The sequence below is a fragment of the Paroedura picta genome, chromosome 1 (assembly GCF_049243985.1).
Source record: "Paroedura picta isolate Pp20150507F chromosome 1, Ppicta_v3.0, whole genome shotgun sequence".
NCBI lineage: Eukaryota > Metazoa > Chordata > Lepidosauria > Squamata > Gekkonidae > Paroedura > Paroedura picta.
This window is the reverse complement of record NC_135369.1, coordinates 111,357,472-111,382,087: the sequence shown is the minus strand read 5'-3', so window position 1 is coordinate 111,382,087 and position 24,616 is coordinate 111,357,472. Positions and strand designations below refer to the sequence as shown.

Here is a 24,616-nt window from a genome sequence, read left to right as displayed (position 1 = left end):
TTACACCTAGATCTCGCATTTCTATTTCACCTAAAAAGATTAGTGATATCCTGTACATACTCAGTGCAATAGTCTAGGAGATCATAGGAGAAACGTGAAGATCAGAATTTGAGAATCTCTACCGTATAGAACAAGATTTTGATCCAGTCAGCACAACTTATTCCCAATTACAAATTAGATTAAAATAACAGATGTTGGGGACCACCTGCCAGAAAGCGTGGCACAGACAACCCATGCTTCCATTGGTCAGAGGGTTTTGCAGCAGGTGTTTTGCCACAGAAAAAAATCAGCCCTGCTTTTGCACATCCCATGTTAACTTGTCCTCACCCTCAGAATGAGAAAGGGACATTGGAAACTTACTGAAAAAGTTCTTAAGGTAGAGCAGAAACCTCTGAATGGCTGATCTTCAGATGATCTCTTTGATATTCTTAATACTATTTTTTTCTCCTTTCATTTCTTGTTTCTGTTCTAACAATGGAAATTGGAGATTGATATCAAAGACCTTTTTGCTTGAATTGTGGGTGGAAATCTCCCATACTCTCTATCTCAGAGTGGAAAGAACTTCCATGGCAAGTGTCCAATGCTCCTTTTTCACAGTGTATACGGCAACCCACACTTGCCCCACATTGGTTGCTGCCCCCTTGTATTCTTCAAATCTATATCAGATGCACTTCAGCTCAAAAAGCACTGGCACAGTTATAAGTAGTCTCACCCCTTGGTTGAAGGGTCTTTGTAATGGAGATACTCTTTTATTGGTTAAGGACTTCTAGTCAGAGGGCAAATGAACAGGAGTAGGAAGGAACCTAGAAAAACTTACAGAGTTACTCAAAGCGGAAGAGAAGCATCACCTAAAACTTTAACTTCTGGTATTCAGTTGAAACCCACCATGTCCATACAAGAAAAATGGCTTCTCCTGTTCTCCATGTTGAAATGTTTTACACTGAAAAATAAGATGGAGGTCTTTGGCTGGGTAGTAAAGGACCATAAGTGTGTCTCCCCTATCTAGACAGGGTATCACTAGAAACTGTACATACCATTCAGAATTTGGGGGTGATCTTCGATGCCTGCCTTACTATAGAGACACAGATAACTAAGGTAACTTGTCAAGCAGTTTTTCATCTATGCCAGTCGAAGCTACTAGCGCCCTATCTGACCCCAGAACAACTAGCCACAGTGTTAGTCACCTCCAGGTTAGACCTCTGAGTCTACCCTTGACCCAGAAACTGCAGTTGGTCCAGAATCCAGCCGCTTGGGTCCTTAACAGAGCCCCTGAAGGGCATATATTCAGCTGGTCTTTCAGCAGCTGCACTGGTTGCCAGTTGAATTCCAGATCAAGTTTAAGGTATTGGCTGTGACCTTTAAGGCCTTAAATGTTCTGGGACCTGCATACCCGAGGGACTGCCTCTCCAAGTATGTCCCCTGAAGGGTGTTGTGCTCTGCAACTCCAACTTACTGGTTGTCCCCGCCCCCAGGAAAGTGTGATGGGTCTCAACCAGAGCCAGGGCATTTTTGGCTTTGATCAGAGCCAGAGCCAGGGCGGAATGAGTTGCCAGCTGAGACTCGGGAGCTACTGGAGCTGACATGGTTCCAAAGGGCCCATATAGTTGAGGTAAGTCTAATGTACAAATTAACATCAGTCGGGGCCTTCCCACTCCTCCCCATACCTCTCAATCCTCACCACTGGAAAATGGTATTAACATTTCCACCAGAATTACATTATGTTATGTTGTGAATTGTTACTTGATTGTTGTGATGTGGTATTGAAACTTGTATAATGTTATAGATTATTATAATGTTCCATGTAAAGTTACATAATGTTCCATGTAAACCACCCAGAGCTGTAAAGAATGGGCAGTATAAAAATCCAAATAAATAAAAAAATAAAGGAGCACTCGATTAGGGTTTTTAGCTTAAATTTTAATTTACTAATCTGAAATTGTTTTAGATGTATTTGTACATGTTTTTATTGTTAGGCACCCTGAGCCTATTCTCAGAGAGGGGCAGCCAATAAATCCAAATCATAATAATTAATAATAAAAGTACATCTATGCCCTGCTGCCATAAAAATATTCATTGTACAGTTATAAAGTCAGAACCTGGAGCATAAAATAAATAAGTTCTTAGAGCCCCAGGGACATTTGGAAAGCTATGCACAACTGTCTTAAAGCCTCAGAAACGTGGTCTGCAGCAGCTCTCCCTGTTTTCCAATATTTACTTGATTCTAATCTTTGTTATACAACCGTTACCATACCCGCACTTTCTAAATAATACCAAATTAAATGTTTGACTGAATGCGTATTGATCAGTTACAACTGTTAAGGTAATGTTTCTGTTCTCCCCCAGCCCCCAGCTATATTGCTGTTTTTCTAATGGGAAAGATTAATGCTGTGTAATTCAATCCCTTATTTCTTTAGCAGAAATGTTACTTTTGTTATTTGATCTTGTAGATGTAGGACACCCTTGTTCAGCGTTTATAAAGCAGAATTCATCACAGACACATAGTGATATCTTTATTGCTTTGTTGTATATTGAAACTAGTGAAATAGCACTGCAAGCTTTAAGATGCTATTAAACATCCTCTTGATCTTATTTAAAATGAAAGCCTTCAAAATCCTTTCAAAGAGGATGTCAAGTGAATTATGTAAGTTCTTTCGCTGCACCAACTCCTAATTTTTCAGATATATGTACATATCTATATGAAATATATCCCATTGTGTTAGATTCCAATGTAGGATATATCACAATTAATTTTTGTTACTAAGAATTAAAAGTTGTATGGCTCAGGAGGATTTACAGTATTTGCTGGTGCATAAGACTACTTTCCCCCCCTGAAAAACATGCCTCCAAGTGGGGGAGTCGTCCTATATGCCGGGTGCACTTCAGTTGGGATAGACATAGCTACCCGTAGTGGCCCATAGTACTGTAATGTAACAAACTCTATATTTTGAGTGAAAATGTTGGGGGGTCATCTTATACGCCCAGTCGTCTTATACGCCGGCAAATACGGTACTAATTCAGGACGCTGGATTTCAGTGATTGGAAGAAAGCTGAAGGATCGTGTTCTCTTTCCTTTAACACCTCCTGCATGTAGCTTGATTTTGTTTGCTGATTCACACAAACCATAGTTTGCAATGATTTCAGTATCAGCAAATTAAGTCTTGCACTTGTCCTCCAAATCAGAACTAGGAAACCTACTTCAAGCTGTGGTTTCCTGTTCATGTTAGGAGATAAGTGAAAACAATGAAGTTCACCTATGAACATTATGGAAAACTTTGGGTTGTGCTGTGAGCAAACTAAAAATAAAACTGTATGAAGGAAGAGAGCACAGGAGGGAATCTATAAACCTAGTTAAGCTAATTTTTAAACATGGGATGGGGATGCAAATTACAAATAAGATAGGATGAATAACGTAGATGGGTTCTTGCATCTTACTATATACTAAGCAACAGAAGGCATTAAAGATTTAAAGAAATAAATATTGTAAAAGCAAATGGGGTTGCTCTCACACATTATAGGGGATGGTCTGTTTCATTAAATTGACCATTTCAGGGTGTTTATGCGTTATAAAGTCATTTTTCTGAAAAAGGTGTTTAGGATATTAAAGTCAAGCATCTAAGAGTGTGTAAACATAGAATGGTATATGGAAAGATCTTGAAAATGGCATAATAGGTATCATGCACAGAGCTTTTTTCTTTGCTTTACAAAGACATGCTTTCTTGGAATATAAGGAAAAATAAAAAGGAAAGTAATTCTATTTCACAGCAGGTGTTTTGGCTTGCTGACAAGGAAAGTAGAATCACTTTCATATACTTCTTGTTATCTCTGGGAAATGAAATGGGAACATCATTTTGTGCATTCTGCTGGTAGTAATATATCTGTCCTACTGTCAAAATTTGAAGAGTAATTTTAAAGAAATTGATTGGCAGCTAGGAGCTATGTACAATGCAAGTACAATGCAAACCTCTGTTCCTAATTAGATTACTTTGAAAACTTTTTCTGACACAAGAAATGTAAAATTTAATAATGTTTTCCCTTCTGTTTTTAATGTATACTGTCAAATACATAAGGAAGAGTGCCAGTTTCAAGAATAAGTATTTGAAATTTATATATGGCTCCTTTCAGCCATTTAACAAACCTCAAAGACAGCTTATGACAGAAGCCATGCTGATTCTTCCTCAATCACTTTTGTTCATTAATTCTGTCTTTAATCTTGGATTCCATTAATTTACATGGTAATGAAGTTATGTTAACTGGCCTGTAATTTATCAGAAGAGCCTCTTGTGGCGCAGAGTGGTAAGGCAGCAGACATGCCATCTGAAAGCTCTGCCCATGAGGCTGGGAGTTCAATCCCAGCAACTGGCTCAAGGTTGACTCAGCCTTCCATCCTTCCGAGGTCAGTAAAATGAGTACCCAGCTTGCTGGGGGGTAAACGGTAATGACTGGGGAAGGCACTGGCAAACCACCCCGTATTGAGTCTGCCATGAAAACGCTAGAGGGCGTCACCCCAAGGGTCAGACATGACTCGGTGCTTGCACAGGGGATACCTTTATCTTTACCTTAATTTATCAGATTTCCTCCAGGACCCTTTTAAAAGGATAGGGGTCACACTAGTTGTCTTCCAGTCCTCAGGAATGGACCTAGATTTTAATAATAAATTGCATAATGTTTTCAGGAGATTCACAAGTTCACATTTGAGTTCTTTCAGAATTATTGAATGTATGCCAGCTGACCTTAGTGATTTGTGAGTTTTTAATTTGTCCATTATTCATATTGTCTCCTCACATCACCTTAAATCTGACTCAGGTCTTTCAACGCCACTACTGAAATTGGTGGTTTAGTAGTAGGCAAGCACCACCCATCTTCCACAGGGAAGTCAGAGGCAAAGGTGCATTCAACTTCTCTGCGATTTTCCTATCATCCTTTAGTAATCTTCATCCCCTGTTAATCCAAGAACCCCACTGCATTCCTGACTGGTTTTCTTCTAATGTATTTGAAGAAATGTTTATTGTTGGTCTTTATGCTTTTTTCAATAGGGTCCTCATAGTTCCTTTTTGACTGCCTGATCATCAACTTACATTTTATTTCCCAAAGCCTGTGCTCATTTTATTTACCTCACTCGTAATAGACTTCCAGCACTTAAAGGCATCCTTCCTACTTTTTACTGCTTCCATTACTTTGTTCAGTAACCAAGTAGGCCTTTTTAAATACCTTACCTTTCTTAACCTGTAGTATATTGTATCTGACCTTTCAAGACTGTAGTTTTAAATAGTCTCCAAGCTTCCTGAAGGGATTTAACTCTCCTTAACTTTCCTTGCAGTTTCTTTTTCACAAGCCCCCTTATTTGAGAGAAGTTACTCCTTCTACAGTTAAAAATGGTTGTGTTGGTCTTTTGGGGCAACTCCCTATTTACATAAAAGCTAACAATAGCATTATGTCACTGTCTCCAACTGGTTCTATTATGGATGCCCTTTCAGCAGAGAGTTGGTGGTCAGCTCTGTTCTCCTGTTCTGACTTTTTCACACTTTCAAGTCACTAAGCTTGCTAATGCAATTTGAAGGGCAGGTGAGTTGGTAGCCCTGAACAAACATGTAGAGAGAGTGTTGGAGTGAAACTGGGCACAGCTTTATTGATAACATTGGTGTAGCACGGGGCATGGATCCAGGCATCAGGCGACCCATCCCTAAGCCATCAGCTGGGGAAAGATCTGGAATTGAAAGTAAGGTGAAATTACATGGGCATAGACCTTCACATCGATCTCTTGCCACCTGAGAGTGGATCCCGGTGACTGCCCCCTAAACTGGGCCACCCCTTGGCTCCATCCCCAAGATCTCTGGAGGAGATCCCGACTTGGAGAAGGCAGGCATACGGGCATAGTCTTCCCCCCCAAATGGATTGGGCCCAATGCCTAAAACTAGCTACAGCTGTAACAAATATAACCAAAGACTGTACTACAAATGATAAAACCAAGGAAGCGTGGGAGGAATGGCTAAAAATTGTGGGCCACATAAAGCTGGAGCTGCTCCCAAGTCCAGGAGCCCACCAGCTGATGCAAATGGTGGTGCCCACACACCCCGAAGCTGTATGAGCACTTTAACCTGCCTGCTTCCAGTCCTGCCCATTGCCCTGTGGCCCCAAATGCAGCCCCAAGTAAGTCCAGGTCTTCTCCCAACACTCTTGAGTCTGTTGAATAGTTCTAGCAAATAAGTGACCAGAAAGGTACTACTTCACTTCTCAGTCATGAATGTCAGTGCTCTCTCCCTCAAACTGAGTGTAGCCAGCCTCCACATTTCTTCTAGTTTAGCTCTAGAAACTCACTTTGCAAAGACACAGAATTCCAGTAATTTATCCGGCTACTTGAATAACAGAGAAAAATAAGCGATTTGCTCTTCACTTCCAGTAACCTAGTGTGACATCAGAGCAGGACAACTAATAGAAATAGAGTAGGTAGGACAGGCACAAAACAGCAGAGTATTTGATGAGCAACTTCATATTAACTTGTTTTCAGTCCTGAAAATACATGATGCCTTTGAGTACGGAACAGATTAAAAAATGTAAAGGGAATGGGATTGGCCCTGGAACACTACGGGACCAGGGGAGCCACATTTATTTATTAAACAGAAACAGACTGAAGAGCAGAAATCTAGAGACTGGCGCAGGATGCCCGTGTATGCTTGTGACAAATGCTGATTGTCACATGCTTGTGACAAATGCTGTGTGAATGAGACCTTGGGGTACTTGTGGATTGTAAACTAAATATGAGCAGGCAGTGTGATGCAGCGGTAAAAAAGGTGAATGCCATTTTGGGCTGTATCAACAGGGGCATCACATCAAAATCACAAGATGTCATAGTCCCACTGTATACGGCACTGGTCAGACCACACCTGGAGTACTGTGTGCAGTTCTGGAGGCCTCACTTCAAGAAGGACATAGATAAAATTGAAAGGGTACAGAGGAGAGCGACGAAGATGATCTGGGGCCAAGGGACCAAGCCCTATGAAGATAGGTTGAGGGACTTGGGAATGTTCAGCCTGGAGAAAAGGAGGTTGAGAGGGGACATGATAGCCCTCTAAGTATTTGAAAGGTTGTCACTTGGAGGAGGGCAGGATGCTGTTTCTGTTGGCTGCAGAAGAGAGGACACGCAGTCATGGGTTTAAGCTACAAGTACAACGATACTTCTTGTGGCCTCTTGTGGCGCAGAGTGGTAAGGCAGCCGTCTGAAAGCTTTGCCCATGAGGCTGGGAGTTCGATCCCAGCAGCCGGCTCAAGGTTGACTCAGCCTTCCATCCTTCCGAGGTCGGTAAAATGAGTACCCAGCTTGCTGGGGGGTAAACGGTAATGACTGGGGAAGGCACTGGCAAACCACCCCGTATTGAGTCTGCCATGAAAACGCTAGAGGGTGTCACCCCAAGGGTCAGACATGACTCGGTGCTTGCACAGGGGATACCTTTACCTTTACAACGATATAGGCTAGATTTCAGGGGGGGAAAATTCACAGTCAGAGTAGTTCAGCAGTGGAATAGGCTGCCTAAGGAGGTGGTGAGCTCCCCCTCACTGGAAGTCTTCAAGCAAAGGTTGGATACACACTTTTCTTGGATGCTTTAGGATGCTTTGGGCTGATCCTACGTTGAGCAGGGGGTTGGACTAGATGGCCTGTATGGCGCCTTCCAACTCTATGATTCTATGATTAAAATACAGTCGATGCTACAGAGGGCTGTTCTGTTCATCATAATTAGCCTTTTATCCAAATGTGAACAGAAGGGAACAGTGACGCCCTAAAAATACCACTGTTTATCAGTTGTTTACTTCATATGTTTCTCTTGTAAACTAAAACAAGGAAGCCGTATTACACTAGAATTATTGTAGTGTTGCTTGTGGTCCCCTCCAAAACACAAATCGAGAAACCAGCTATCAGTATTCACACACCCTTCCGGTGATAAATCCTGTTCACTAGGCCTGGCAAGGTAAATGTGAAGCTTGAAATTTGCAGCACTGTCTCATATAGTTCTTATACCATTGAAACTGAAGCAACTTAATTGTATGTATATCTCAGTAATTTCCATTACAAATGCACTGTCTGCATCAGTAAGTTTCTTTAATAAGAAACCTGTGCTTTGTGACACTGGCAGTCAAACTTAATTGGCAGTGTTCTGAAACTGAAATGCCACAAAGTGTTTCTGCTTCTCCATGTTAATGAATTCAGACAAGTTCCTGGCAAATTGTAATCCTTAGGGTGTTCCGATCAACCAGGAGGTCTTTTCAAAGTCTGAGCTAATGGAAGTCTCTCTTGTCTCCTTCATTTTTTTTAGTGTTGTCAGCTGCCCATACTCCGAGATGAACCTAAACAAAGAACATATCCTTCCAGATCGTTTGAGTGGCGAGATGCCTCTAAATAATCCACCAGGGCACTGGAACAGAAAGACAGAAGTAACTGAAAGATCAGCCTCTCCTGTAAACAAGTAATTATCATCACAGCAAAATTATATTTCTTCTTTATTATATAGCTCATAGTGGCTGAAGGATCAGATTTATATACGGTGCACTATCCATTGCTGGAAAATACTAGCAACTCATGGGTGAGCTTCAGATTGGTAGCGATGTTGATTTGAAGCAATAGAACAAAGTTTGAGTCCCGTGGCACCTTTAAGACCAGCAAAGTTTAATTCTGAGTATAAGCTTTCATGTGCATGGACACTTCTTCAGATGTATGGAAACAAGAGTTCCTCAGGCCTTACATATAGGTGGAGGAGAGTTACAAATAAAATAAAATGTATATTTCACCCTTTAGGGGATGCCCAGATTTTCCTTCTTTCTGAGAGTTTATCATTTTGGTGTTCTCAACACTGCATTTTTCTTAGGGCGCTATTTGATTCTGATCATCTGGAAGTTAGTCATCTCAGATGTCTCCTTCCCTTTAGCATTGATGCCCAACTGTGTGCAGGTGCTTCCTAATAGGTCCTGGTCTTCTGCAGAATTAATCTGTCATACCACTACTTTCACCTAGAGCGGTAGACATACCTTACTTTTGTATTCTATTTTAGAGCAGATACTCCACATAGTAATGGAATCCACTATTATTATGTTTTCAGTGACTAATGGAGTCCAGCTCAAAGATGCTCTGATTAGAGGCCTGGGCTATTTGACCTTGCAACACAATGGGACATCCCATGCTCTGTCCTTTCGTGGTTGGTGGTGGTGGGTTTTTTGCTCCTGTTCTGACATGGACGCCTGTCCTTGAGGACTGACCCTTGGCAAATTAATGTGCTTGGGGGGGGGATGTCTTGCTGTTTTGCTATACATGCTATACATGTTGCTGTGCAAGCCTTCGGGGAGGGTGGTATATAAATGTGCGTGAGTGAGTGAGTGAGTGAGTGAGTGAGTGAGTGAGTGAGTGAGTGAGTGAGTGAGTGAATGAATAAGATTAATGTATTAATTTTAGCCACCATGGATGTGGAATCTCTGTATACCTACATCCTCCACAAAAATGGACTACAAGCCGTTAGGAACTATGCTACCAGACTGTGCAATTCCTCCACATGTAGCAAGCTCGATGACCTTGAGCAAGTCACAGTTCTGTTAGAGCTGTTCTTGCAGAACAGTTTTGTCAGATCTTTCTGACCCTCACCTACCTCACAGGGCATCTGTTGTAGGGAGATGAAGGGAAGGCAATTTTAAGCCACTTTGAGACTCCTTCAGGTATTTATAATTGAGGTATAAAAACCAACTCTTCTTCTCAGCTCAAAGTACTTCAAATTTGATGACAGCTTGTTCCTTCAAATTAGTGGTACAGCGATGAGCACACTTATGGCCCCACAATATGCTATTATCTTTATGGCCAACTTGGAGCAACACTTCCTAAGCTGCCACCTATTCACGCCTCTCTTATACTTGTGATAAATAGATGACATTTTATTCATCTGAACACATGATAAAGAAGACCTACTGACAGATTAACATACTTACATGCCTCCAGCTACCATTCTAAACATAAAGCTACATCAGCAACGCAAAACAGTTCAGTGCATCAACAGCAACTTACAACCTCTGGATAATGATAGTACTGTTTGACAAGTATTGGGGGGGGTAAACTTTTCTTGTGTACAGACTGTCCCCCAAACTCAAATAACACTTCATCCACAATAATACAACACCTAAATTGATGCCAATTTTGTTGCCACATATACTCAAAGAGAAATGCTGGATCTAACAACATCAACTACCATTTCTCAGGCTTATTCATTTGCTCATCTTCTAACATTGTACATGCCATTGTATGCCAACAATGCCCTTCCATTCTCTACATAGGGCAAACATGTCAGTTGACAACCTAGATCATTTCATCAGCTTAATCACTTTAATCAGTAGTTTAATTTGGTACTTTCCTGCATTGTAGCAGTAGCCCCTGATGTTTCCGAGTGGCAAGCACCACTCCTTTACTAGCAGATCTTGCACCTCTAAATAGAAAAGAGTCTTTACAAAACTTGTAACAGGGTTTGGACCCTGCTTCTTGTGCTGTTGATTATGTTTTTGCCATTGGCTGGGATACAAACTCTCTAAACTTTCTTCTTCCTTATTCAATTTCTAAATATGTTACAAAACAGAGGTATAACCCCTTGTTTGATTTTTTGCACGCCCCTGGTCAGTTTTTTTTTTAAACTATGCACCACTTCTAGCTGTGTAATAAGGACATTGTGAGTTCTAACTTATGCCCCCTCCATTCATGAAGTTTCAAATGTTTAGGGCATTTGGCACCCTGTCCAGAATCCCTAACTAGGGATTGTGTCTGTCCTCATATTGCATAATGCTATTCATATACTAGTTTCTGATGCTAAACTTCTGTACACTCCTTATATCCTTTGAAATTGACGTTTCTTGGGGTTTGGTCTGCTAGGGATTGAACACTTCATTGTATTGGTCTCTCAGACTCCAAGAAGATTTCATTATGGTCTTCACATAATCCATTGTGGTGATGCTCTGGTATTCCTCCAGAGATGCTCTCAGAGGGTTTGTATCATGGAGGAGAGGTCTTCCCAATGAGACCTGAATTGTAGAGTCCCATAGGGTTCAATTCTCTCTCTGATATTATTATTTAACATAATATCCAAGAGTTTTGGAGTTGGGTGCCATTCAATATGCCACTGACACTCAGCTCTTCTTCCTGCTGGATAAGCAGCCAGTAGCAGGACTCTTGGTGATATTCCAGTGCCTGGATGCTGTGAGACAGTGGTTAAGGGGGAACCAGTTGAAGTTGAATCTATCCAAGATGGAGGTCATCTGGCTGGGAAAGATTGAACTGCTAGCTGCGAGCAGAGTCACTTCTGAGATTTGATAATGTCCAGTTGACCACTGTAGGGTATGGTTGGATTCTGTGCTATCATTGGATAAACAAGTGTCCATGGTAGCATGGTCAGTATTTTTTTCACCTGTGTCAGGCCCACCAGCTGGCTCCTTATTTCTGTTGGTCAGACCTTGCCACATTGATCCATGCAATGGTCACCTCCAGACTGGACTACTGCAATTTGCTCTATGTAGGGCATTGCTTCAGCATCATACTGTGATGATGTCAATTGCAGTGCATGTCATAAGTGTCATTGCCATGTTGCTGGCAACATAGCCTGGGCCTGCCCCCGCCCCCCATTACTAGTAAATCTCCACACCTACCCCTGCCATTTGCAAAGAATGGCTTGGCAACCCTATGGCAACCTTATCTCTGATACAATTAAAGCAAATTAAAATACAACTGACATTGTTCTTCTGTGTATTGCTGCTGCAGAAACTGGGTCTTAATTAACATGAGCCATCTGAAACAGTGCAGTAAGAGTTTCCATGAATTTTTATGACCCCTTTTCAGGGGCTAAAACACAACATGTCATGTGTTAAATTAAAATTGTTATTCTAGAATATATAAACCATCCAAATATTGTAGGGCGCAATACTTTCCCATGTTTATATCCCTCATTCATATCTATAGTTTTTAGTGGAATTGGCACTAGCTTCTTCTATATCTGCTCGGTAGATAAATATTGTTACATGATTTATTCCATATACCGTACTATTTTCCCTTTTTTATCCATGTCATTGAATGGGGGTACCAGAATTAGCATCCTCATTCCTATGGTTCAGTTATTTGAAGTATTAAGCAAGTGGTGCCTGAATTCTTCCCAATAGGAAGAATTTGTGCTTTAATTAATTGTAGTCCTACCATTATATGACAGATTATGTCAGCACAGAACACAATATGCTATCTTGGCCTAGACCTGACAAAATCACCAAGGCAATATCTGGAAATATTATTTCTGTAATTTATCTCATTAAAACCATGATCCAGCTCTAGAATTTCTCTGTAAAATTAACCAAGGGATCTAATGCTCCTGGTTCAGAATATGTGCAAAACCTTGCATTTTGAGGGTCAGTATTTGCAAAAAGAGAGTTTTAAATGTCCTTCCATAAACATAAAAGAAACATACTGCCTGTTTTTCAGTTATCCATAGAAATGCTCCTGTCTTCTTTGTAGCATTGTATATGCTTTTAATTGAAATACTTTTTAGAAGTTGTATTAAAAATATTACACCTCAAAATTACAAAACAAATCCCTGCTCTTGGACTTCAGTGAGGTGTTTTCTTGCCACAGTACCATGGAATGTCCAAAACATAATTAATGTATCCCCAGTATTAAGTGTTTTCTGTATGGAAAAGTGAATTGCATGCAGTTGATACCTCACAGTAGTGGCCAAATAAGCAGAACATTTCTAATATAATTAAGTTATAACTTCATCACATATTTTACCCTTTTTAGGATTTTGATAAACAATAGTGTTTATTCTTAATTTCTATAACATTTTTGTTATGCAGGCTGGTTTCCCAAGCTATTTTATTCTTTCCTATGTACCACTACAAGGTGTCCTGGCTCACTAAGCTTCACCTTCAAACCGCTTATGCTTATGTGTGAGACCTCTTTGTGTGGTTCTCTTAAAGCCTACCTGCATTTATGAAATTTACAATAGAACACCATAGAAAAAGTCTTTTGGCACAGATTATAAATTTACAACTGAGACAATGTTGTTCAATGGAATTTACATTGCTAGATTGTGTAGCTTTTCTTTTGAATACTTTCACTTGCAAAGAAACGAACAAGCATGAAGCAAGGCAGCTAACAGACACTGTAGAAATTAAGCAAAAATACTCACTGAGAGAAAAGAAAATATAGATTCAGTATCTGTGAAACCTTAACATGAGTTTTAGGCTCTTCTCATTTTCTTCTTTTTTATCCATTTGAATAACTTGTGCACTTTGCTATTCAGTTTTATATATCTTTCATAATGAGTTAATTTCTTTACCATATTCTCTATAATTATATTAACTAGTAGTTGTAGGCAACAGTTGTTTTATCACTGACAAGTGTAACTGCATTAAATTTGGGATTGAGGTTCTTGATGACTTATTCAAGTATATGGGAGGATAGACTTGTGTTGTGACATGCCATAGGAGACATTGGTGGGGGAAAAAATCTCTTTATCCTTCTAAATACATTATTTCCTAGTCCTGAAGAGAGTTCAGTAAATGTAATAAGAGGGCAGTGAACAACTGCAGATTCTTTCGGTGATTCCAGAAGTCATTATAAGGCATATATATCTTATGTTTCACAGTCCCCAGCTAGATATTCTGTGTGAAGATAACTGTTTATAGGCATTATCATAAAAATTATATTTAATGAATTAATATTTAATATTCTTTAGGGGATGTCATACAGTTAAGGAATTTGCTAAGAAAACTGAATGTGAAGGAAGGAAGATGGAAAGCACAGAGTCTTCTGTAAATGAAACCAAAGGTAAATTTAGAAATGTAAGCTTTTCCAAGTGCCACATATTCAACATGGTGTTTATGGAAAACCTTGCCTGGTAAAATTTGAACTAGGCAATAATACAGCCATAGGGTAATTTCTGTTAAGGGATGAGAAGTAGATTTTCAACAATTCTATCCTTCTGCTTAAGACATCTGATTCTCTCCCCATACTTTTCCCAGGAGAACCCTGTCCTTCAGAAGCTGTATTTTGGGAGATCAGTGGACTGATGTGAGATGAGAAAGGCCTGGATTTTCACTGGGATCCAACCCATAATATATGTATCTTAAATCTTATGAGATGAAAGAGAGCTAGTGTGTTATAATGATTAATATGTAACTAGTTAGTGGGAGACTGGAGCTTAAATTCTAGCTCATCTGTGAAGTTTACTCAGTTATTTTGAAGACACAAGAAAGGGCAAGATAAATATCACTAAACCTAGTAGCCAGTTAGTGTGGGTGACAAAAGCAGCACACCTGCAGATTCGGAATTTCTGCATTCTCAGGGAAGTGGCCAAATAAGCAGCAAATTATGACTTTGTAAATTAATCAAAAGAATAAATACAACCCAAATAATGCCTCAATGAGGGCTAACAATTGTCCAGAAGTACAAAATGTTGAGAATATTGGGATGACAGTTAAAGGGAAAGGGAGAAGAGATAAATTAGCCTATTTCACCCACTGTGTGAATTTTGAGTTTTTGAAGATGGGATGGAATTTCCTTATTATTATGCACAAACACATTACAATTCCTTACAAGTACCCAACTTACCCAAAATAATATGAAATCAGTATATCTAAATAATACATTATATTAACTAAAGGCAGCTGCAGAACAGCCAGAGAATCCTTCTGTACCCACAGATATCTGTTTTGGAGCTGGAAAGAGAGACTCTTAACCATAATTGGCTGCATGGAATATGTCTGTAACTCTGAGTTTGACTTGAATTTGCCACAGTGGCCTATTATGGATGGCAGCAGCTGCGCCAGGCCACTACCAGTTTCTTGTGGCAGGGCAGCATGCCCCACCACTTCCTGTGTACAAATAGGGGAAGATTTCTCTACAGCGACCGGGGGTGGGGGGCTTACTTTCACGAAGGTGGGATTGCATCACAATGCAATCCCACCATTGTGAAAGCAAAAAAAAGCCCAATTTGGCATTTTCTGTCCATGCAATAGGTGGGGAAGAAGCCAAGCCTGGAAGGCCTGGCTTTTCCCCATGCACTTGGGCCTGACTTGGGCGTCCATGGCAAAAAAGGGAATACAATGCTGCGGGGCATCAGATGCCCTGAAGCTGGCCAGGGCCAGGAGGGGACTGGGCCTGCACTGATGTCATGCATAAACAGGCATTAGCCCTGCTGCCATGCGAACACTGACCCAGCCTTTCCCCCCCATGCGGACTCAATCTGAAAGTATTTTTGTGCCTGAAGGGGGAAGAGAGAATTACAGGTCAGCTGAAGAAAAGAGGGAGTTATTAGGTGATAAAGAAGATGGCTGCATGAAGAAAAGCAGGAATGAATAGTGATTTCCAAACTCGGAAGCAAGACACCTTTAGAGGGAATATAACATTCTAGGAAGGAACAAGCAGAATTTGAGATGCCTCCTTGTTTAGAATGAGACCCCCAATTTTGAATTGCAGCCATATCAAAGCGCTGTGCCAAAGTCCTCAACTTTGTTTGAGCCTAAAGGCCCTTATGGAATTTTGAGAGACTATATTTAAAAAACACAAACTATATGCCACCTGTCCAGACACCTGCTTGAGACAGCTTACAATTAATACAACAGAGCAGCTAGTGGGTGCCACAAAGTGGCCGCTATCGGGGTCACTCCTCCATTCATGTTTTTCAATAATAAATCAATGAATCATCCCCTGGCAAAGGATGGAAAAGTAAAGAGTATGAAAGGTAAGAGGGGGGAAAGGATGAACAAAGAAGTAAGGAATTTGAATGGATATATGGATGTTGTCTGGAAGGATCAGGAAGTGGGCACTAGGAAACATGTTCAGAAGTCCCACTTCAGGGATTGCCATGGTATGCTAATTAGGAGCTGAAGACTTTTGGTTCTGGGGGACTGAAATGTCCATGCAGATTCATCGTCTCCAGGACTTGACTCGGATCTACTGTCTGCCATGGGGAAACTAGGGTTCTCTCAATTGGTTGCTGGTCCCACCCATCAGGCTGGCCACACATTCAATTTGATCTTTGGCACAGGGGTAGAGGCAAATAACACCATCCCATGGTCAGACCACTGCGCCCTGAAGGTTCGGCTAAGGACGTATTTTAGTCCCCCCATGGAGATTTACAGAATCTGAGGGGTTCTTGAATACTCTGTGGGACCCGATGCCCTCCAGCAACTTGTTAGCTGCTTTGGTGGAGGATTAGCAGTCCCGCCTGACAGTGGCTATTGACAAGATTGCTCCTAGATGCCCTCTCTGCTCTCGCCTCAGACTCCTTGGTATTCCCAGGAGCTTTGGGAGAGGAAGAGGGAAGTGATATGGCTAGAGCAGGTGTGGTGGAACACTTGTGATGAAGCAGCAAGAATATCTTATCGCACGCTTATGAAGACATATGAGATGGCAGTGAGAGTGGCGAAGCGTGACTTCTTTTCCATGGAAATCGCATCCCCAAGTTCTCGCCCAGCGCAATTATTTAGAGTAGTTTGATCATTGACCTAGAGACGGGGCACCCAAATAGTAGCAAATTGGATCTACGCTGTGAGGCACTAGCAAGCTTTTTTGTGGACAAAGTCTTATTGCTCCGTCACAAACTTACTGCCACAATTGATACAGAACATGAACTGGAAGCTCCATGGCCATCACAGGGGATGAGGTTTGATCATTTCAGATGGCTCTCTATAACCAAAGTGGACAAATTGTTAGACTCGGAAATGCAGTTGTACGGGTCCTCACTGGGTCATCATGTCCAGCCATTGCTGAGACAGCTGCATTGGTTGCCAATCTGCTTCCAAATCAAGTTCAAGGTACTGGTTTTGACCTTCAAGGCTATGTGTGGTCTGGGTCCTATCTATTTGTGGGACCATCTATCTCCTAATGCCCCCCTCAGGGCTCTTTGCTATGCAGGTATGAATTTGTTGAGAGTCCTGAGCCCCTGGGAAGCACACGTGGCATTGGCCAGGGCCTTTTTGGTCCTGGCCCCTACCTGGTGGAACAAGCTCCCAGAAGAGCTGGGGGCCCTGTCTGGGATCTCTCTAGGTACCGCAGGGCTTGTAAGATGGAACTTAGATTAGCATACCACCAGGCTTTTGGTTGAGACCAGGCTGCGTACCGAGTTGTGTCCTGGGTGATAAGAACGGGTCCTTCCTCCCGGGGGAGGGGCTTACTACCGCCCCCAGATATTACAGCTGATTGACATAACCTGGAAATGAATGTTTAATGAATAATGGAATAATGAGGAACTATAGTGGACAGTAGTGTGAAATTAGCTCATTTTTTAAAAAGTTTCTAATAAAATGTCAAGTTAAAAAGTGATTGTGCATCTAGAAGAGGAAAGAGCTAGAGACTACATTTTCCCCTCTAATTGCTTTAAAAATGTTACTGGATATCAATACGTTATACAAGTAAGTATATTCAATATATATTTTTATTGGTAGCCATGTTTGTCATTCATTAAATGTGTGGTTGTTTTGTTTGCTTGCAGTCAAGAAGGAATCCTGTAATCAGAGGTTTCATCCTCACCCAGTTATTCTGTCTTCCAAACTGACAATTCCAGGTTTGCCATTACGGTGGGAACAGCAGAGTAAGCTCCTTCCTGGTGTGGCTGGAATCCCTGCCAGCAAAGTTTCCAAGTGGAGCACAGATGAGGTATGTTTACTTCAGCAGAGATCCCATGTTATATTTCCACTTAAGAATTCCTCCTTTTTACAAGTTCATTTTCATAATGAGGGAGTTTTGGAATTCCAAAATGTTTTTTTAGTGAGTTATACAAGGAACAGCTGGTTCAGCCACATTATATAGAAAATGCTTAGCAAAGATTCTGAGGCTCCAAATTAGGGCTGAACATTTTGGATGTTGGAAGAGATAAAGCAGAGAAGGGTATGAAGACTGCAAAAACTCCTGACCCATGTGGGGTTTATAAGGAATTTTATTCTGCATGTTGTGAAGAACTGGAAGTGTCTACAAGTGCTATATTTATTATTATATTTATTTATAAAAAGCTGATGCATAAAGCCAGGCCTTTACAAATTGGGCATGTGCTAGTATTGAGATCTAAACCCAAGATCCACCCCAAAAACAGTTTCTTCTTTTTGTATACATTGTTCATTATGGAACACTGATCAGAACTGCTAGTAATGTGATTGTTGATTACATAACTGTATTCTCAAGTGAAATCACATATACACACACTCTTCTTGCATGACTCAAAGTAGCCTTCTGCTTCATAGACAATGTTTGGATCCATTTCATCACTTCCTCTATTTTACTTCTTTCATCTTTAAACAAGCATATGAAAATGTTGTGTAATGCCACACCAAAAGCTGATTCTGACAATGCTGTCTGTGACTGTCTTGTATAAATTTACTGTTTAGAAAATCCAACCATCCTTGTGAATAATAGGTTGAAGCGGGAAGTGTGCCTTTCTTTTTGGTGTGCCAGTCCTGCCTTAAGCACCTTAAATCTGATTAACAAGCCTATGTATGTCAGATGAGACAATTCAGCAACATGTGGAGGACTGCTGGGGTAGAGGCAAGTCTGGCACATCAGGTGGGCTGGAGGGTAAGGTATCCTCTTTTCACTCTCTGTCATGCATAGTGAAACCATATCATCTAAATGAGCCAGCAGAAACTATGACTCCAGTCTCTTATTCCACTAAAAGTTAAATTGCATTCGGTTCAAATACTAGCCAGTGCAAGAAGTGATAAAAATATAGTTAAATCTAAATTAGACAGTCACACAAGTTTTAGTGGAATCAAAATATGCTGGATGGTCTAAAAAATGTGATCCTGACAGTTGTGTGATTACATGTATCACAAGACTGCCTAAGGAGGTGGTGAGGCTGCCTAAGGAGGTGGTGAGCTCCCCCTCACTGGCAGTCTTCAAGCAAAGGTTGGATACACACTTTTCTTGGATGCTTTAGGATGCTTTGGGCTGATCCTGCGTTGAGCAGGGGTTGGACTAGATGGCCTGTATGACCCCTTCCAACTCTATGATTCTATGAAGACACAGTTCATTTGGGGCAGATATTATTGCCCTCTACTATATTAATAATCTAGTGATTTTATGCTGCTGTTTGAGACCGGATACTGAACCAGACAGACTATTGTTTTGTTCCAGTATAGTGGTTGTTATGCTTTTATTTTAAAATCTACTGCAATGTGTTGGCAGGTCTCAGAGTTCATACGAAGTCTACCAGGATGTGAGGAACATGGCAAGGTGTTCAAAGATGAAGTAAGTTTTACAAATGAATGATTTAATAAGTGATACTCCTCAATATTTAAAGAGATATAGGATATTTATTGTTATCACTCAGAAGAGAAGGCTTTGTTTTATTTTGGAAGAGTTTGTTATATTATAATACCTGTTGGTTTTTGGCTTATTTCTGAAAACATCCAAGCTTGATTTCTATGTAAATTGGTCATAACTGAACCTAACATGTTTATTTTGTCTGTAATCTAAATGGGATTTCACCTCACCACACAGATTCTTCTACTTTATTCCAACAAGAATCTAGCCAGTAACCAGTTCAGATGGGTGGTCCAGTAATCACATGCTCAAGAAGCTTTTGGGAGTGATAAGAGATGTCATCAGCAATCCTATAAAGAGAGATATAGAACAACTATATTTCTAAGGAAATTATTGGGAAAGATTTTTATATGTCTTGGGGTTAATTGCTCTCTTGTGTCCTGTATTTAGCTTGACTCTTGATACAAATGCTATTCTCAGATTATGACCTAAAATGCTAATATTCCTTAGCCTTAGTCGTCACCCAGGCTAGAATTCTTAAAATCTTATATTCTAAATTATGAACAGTGTGATTGACCTTTTTTTTGTGCTAAAAATGTCAAGCTAGTTCAGATGAGGAACTGTCTTCAAAGTGCTAAAAGAACTAGAGGAAGCAAGAAACACTTTGTCAAATCCAGACCTAAGGCCCTATTAGTTTCCTGAATATTATATTGATTCACCTCATCTTGATTGAGTGAAAATATTCTTTACCGCTTGGGAAAAATGAATTTAAAGGTTGAGCTATGTAATTTAACTAAAATTGGGTTTGGTGTTACTGCTGTTCAATAGAAAGCACCGATAGGACACTTAATTTTTCCCATTTATAATAGTTCTAGAGGATGTATATTATAAATGTAAATAATACTCAGGGACCAAAAAAATCTTACATTGGCAATCAGATACTTTCATGTTGTAATCGAGATTTCTACAAATACTTCTTCCAGTTGCAGTTTATTGTTCAGTAGCACTCGGGGTATTCTTCTCATTCGCAACTAAGGCTTTTAGAAGTTGATCATTAGGGTCTTTGAACCCAAATTTTTGACATCTTTGTAAATGTTCATTTCATCAAATGTATTTATTGCCTGTTAGGAAATAAGACAGTGGGCTCCATCTGCCCTACAAGTTGCCAAGCACTTCTGCCACTTAATAATTGGGATGTAGTAATTGGCCCCTGCTTATCCAGTTCATCTCTGGGAACATTGTAAAGCTAAGTGTGACAGAAACATTTTGAACATTGTACTGGATCTTGTATTTCTGTCCTGAAATAGAAAAACTGAAACCCTAGCTATATTCATGACCACTCCCAGATGTGTTAGCCTGAGGGACCTATATTACCTCAGAGAGCCTCTTGTGGCGCAGAGTGGTAAGGCAGTAGACATACAGTCTGAAGCTCTGCCCATGAGGCTGGGAGTTCAATCCCAGCAGCTGGCTCAAGGTTGACTCAGCCTTCCATCCTTCCGAGGTCGGTAAAATGAGTATCCAGCTTGCTGGGGGGTAAACGGTCATGACTGGGGAAGGCACTGGCAAACCACCCCGTATTGAGTCTGCCATGAAAACGCTAGAGGGCGTCACCCCAAGGGTCGGACATGACTCGGTGCTTGCACAAGGGATACCTTTACCTTTATATTACCTGAGACAGGCCCATTACCTGCCTGGTAACTCTTTATCCACTGTGGATAGCTTTGAGGATGCAGTGATTGTTGCTAGTGCATATGGCAGCCTTCTTAACCATTTTCCAGTTTTCAAGGCAACCAGTGACTCTGAGGAGAAAAGACTCACGCATACAAATCAGCTGTAGAAGTTTCTAGATCCAAGGTCTGCACAAGCATACAGTTAGTCAGTAAAGATGCACCCAGGTCCAAGAGCAACTTGCACTTTTTAAATTATTCCCCACCAATGTCATAGCTCACATTCTGCATTGCAGCTTTCATATGGATCTGGATTTAAGAGGTGCATGAGGAGCAAGCCAAATGCAATCCACAATGTTATACTGCTGTGTTATATTTACCCTGCCTGTCATTTTTTGATATTTCACATGTGTGGTGATATATTGGTCTGCTAACACAAGAAGAATCAAGCGCAGAAGATGAATGCCTGTTTGCTATGTCAGCTAATGCTGTGGACAGGAAATAACAATATATCTCAATGAATGTTGGCTTCTTGTAAGCATTACCAAAATATGGAATCTAGATTGGTCAAGGCCCATTTTGTTAGGAAGGATTTGAAACAGAAACTTTATTTCATGAATTTCAGGTTACAGTTATGGCACATATTAGATTATGAAACAACAAAAGAGGGAACAAAGTAACCCAACCTGTGTGCACAAGTTAGGAACTTGAAAGGCTGAGCAGCAGCAGAATAGATATAAGTATAAAACATTAAAATGCAAATATTTATTACAATACACATGCACATATAAAACTTAAAAAAACATCAATATGTTTCAGGCTCTATTACACAAATCCAAAACTTTTTGACACATGGATAAATGACCAAATAACCAAACTCATTTCAGCCCCCCTTTGGGGTCTTCTTCAGTGGTCTAATATTTAAATGCTCCCGTGTGATATAATGGGGACTATTAGGTGGTGAACAATATGAATGGAGAGGCTTCCCACACTTATGAAAAGTATCCAAATACATATCTTGGAGCCCTCCAATTAAAATATTTATTCTTCAAAATGCCACCCTTGTAGAAGCCCTCCCTGTGCCTGAGTGTATTCTCATGTGTCTCACTGAATGTAGTGAAAAATTTGCTAGAAATTATCTTGCTGCTGCTAGGAGAGAAAGAGGACGACAGCCTGGGAAAGTGAGTATTGAGCACTGGCATTGTTTGAGCTGGGAGGGAGCCCAGGCAGCTGCAGGTTCCCTACCAATCTAAACAAAGCTGGTACTCAGCATCCCAGGATCAGTTTGTAGTGCTGGGGGAGGGGGCTGCTTGGACACAAAGGCTAATCACAGATACTCAGGCTCTTTTCTCAGCCAAAACATGACTGTTACTTCGTGCTCACTGCCTCCAGCCACCCTCTTCTTTCCTACCTGGCAACTAGGAGCAGGAAGTGGTGGTAGCAAAGCCAGCAGTGCTTACTTCCCACCTTTGCTGGCTGCTCTCCTCTTTCCCACCTAGTGCTGAGGAGGTGGCTGTGGAAAGAAGGGGCAGAGAAAAGGAAGAACCACAGAGATGACAGCAGCCCAAATGCTGCCCGTGCTCAGTGCCTGCCTCCCATAGTTTTCTTTTTCTTGCCTTTTCCAATGTATCACCTTCCCCTCCTGGTTTCTTCCCCTCTACCATTTTCTTCCTTCACCCCACTCATTGAGGCATCCCAGGATATAGTTACTTCAGATTATGTGCACAAACGCAGACAATGCTGCTGTGTTTGAGGAGTTTTTCTAAATCTCCCTTTTTTTGTGTGATGGTTTTTAGATTTTTCTGCAAACCAGGGCATTTGTCAAATTTGTATGAATATCTCCCATCACATGTAACCTAATCTGTGAACTTAACTATCTGTATTTTAGGCATGTTCAAAATTAGATACAATAATGATGATATAGTTTTAAAATCTGTACATTCTTAACCATTCAGAGAGATTAATTGTGCTTTGTTGTTGTTTTGCATTTTTCTTTTTAAGCAAATTGATGGAGAAGCTTTTCTGCTAATGACCCAAGCAGACATAGTGAAAATAATGAGTATTAAATTGGGACCAGCTCTAAAAATCTTCAACTCAATCCTGATGTTCAAAGCTGCTGAGAAGAACTCTCACAATGAGCTCTGACGGTAAAGTATGTGCAGGAGTAACCTGTCCAGTGCAGCTCAAAGTTTAGTCAAAGCACAAAAACTTTAAAGGGATCATCAAAGAAGAACTCTCCAAAGGGAAGAAGAGTAAGCTGAAACGGATGGTGCTGATATTTTCTGAGAGCTGGGGCAACTGAACACTTCTGAGAAGTGCTTAAGATTTTTAGCAACATACTCTTAAAAAGAGTAGGAGTCTACCACACTAACAGCTCACAACTAGGGTTGCTTTAATTTGGTGGGGGGGGGGATGGGCAGTTCTAATTTATATTTAAAAATATGCAAGTATTAGTTTTATTCTAAGGAGTCAACATGAATTCACCATGGAGCATTTTTGTTTAATATTTTCATAACTAATTATTGTCTGCTTACTTGATCTGAAATACAGTTAATGGGGAATATAATTTTTTTCCATTTTGTGCCATAGGTCAGATTGGCAATTGATACTGGACTATGTCCAATTTATATATTCTCTTATAAGAAAACAACTGTTGGAGGATGGTGCTTTTTTTTTTTGAGGATTTGTTTTTGCATGATTTTAAAAAAAAAAGCTTAATGAATTCTTCCACCAGCCTTCTTAGTGTTTATACAATAAGTAATAGCCAACTTCATTCATTCACTTTCCAGGAAGCAGCTGTTTTTGAATTCCATTACTGACATGTGCATGTATAAAAAGTAATATCTTCTTGATCCTGAAATAAAAGCCATGCAATCCTTTCATGAGGCCCAACTAAAATATCACTAAATAGCATGCAATCTTCACTGTCATGTGGTTTTGTGATATTTTGATTGGTCCTATTTAAAAGTCTTACATGGTTTTAGTTTTTTCTTTGGACCAAAACAATTACCTACCAACTCTATTTGAACTGGAAGAAGACTATTTGCTAGAGGAGTTTATTTCTGCCGGCTTTGCTAGGTAACATTATTCAGTGTGTCTTCCATTGAATCTTTAACTGCTGTATCCTCGAAATCAATCTCCAGTTCTAATAATATAGTGACTCTCACATTTTTCCTCTGCTTTGGGCCTTTATAGGACCTGTGTGTTCAATTTGGTTATAAATATGGAGACTACAGTTTTCCCCTTCTTCCAAGAAGGATAAAGTTCAAAGTAATACCAAGTCCATCCAGCACACAAGAATCCTTAATATATGGCTTGAAACATCACTCCACTCACCCTTTTTTTGGTTTAAAAAGTCAGCTTGAGGAAGAATTTGGGAGAATTTGAAAGGTTGCATGTTATTTTATGGTTTGTTCGTTGATCTTAATAAAAGGCATATTGCTTGTTGCTGGATTTATATTTTATTTTTTTAATACAAGTCACTAACTGAAAATTCAGCCCTACACCTAAAATATTCATTTTTTACAGATTTGCTAAACAGAAAAATTTGTTACATTCAGAAATTTAAAGTCAGGCAATAGGTCAAACATGTTAGGAAAAGAGCTAATTAAACAGTTATGGATTTCAGGTTTAGATGCATCCTGAAATGCATCTAAATACTTCAGAGCCAGTTTTCCTTCTATTTAAGCACCTT

General features: G+C 40.3%; 1 protein-coding gene across 13 annotated transcripts in view; it reads left to right on the top strand.

The window, feature by feature from the left end:
- Positions 1 to 24,385, top strand: part of L3MBTL3 (L3MBTL histone methyl-lysine binding protein 3) — an 85,760-nt gene extending 61,375 nt beyond the window's left edge. For 11 of the 13 annotated variants that reach the window (XM_077353136.1, XM_077353215.1, XM_077353162.1 and 8 more), the window contains 5 exons: positions 8,307 to 8,456; positions 13,734 to 13,825; positions 17,493 to 17,656; positions 19,178 to 19,240; positions 22,924 to 23,581. In XM_077353136.1, the coding sequence (XP_077209251.1) occupies positions 8,307 to 8,456; positions 13,734 to 13,825; positions 17,493 to 17,656; positions 19,178 to 19,240; positions 22,924 to 23,067 (613 nt within the window). In that variant the 3' untranslated portion in view covers positions 23,068 to 23,581. Of the gene's footprint in view, positions 1 to 8,306; positions 8,457 to 13,733; positions 13,826 to 17,492; positions 17,657 to 19,177; positions 19,241 to 22,923; positions 23,582 to 24,117 lie in introns of those variants that run through there. The other 2 variants (XM_077353125.1, XM_077353145.1) reach the window with 2 other exon arrangements.
- Positions 24,386 to 24,616: the final 231 nt, after the last annotated feature.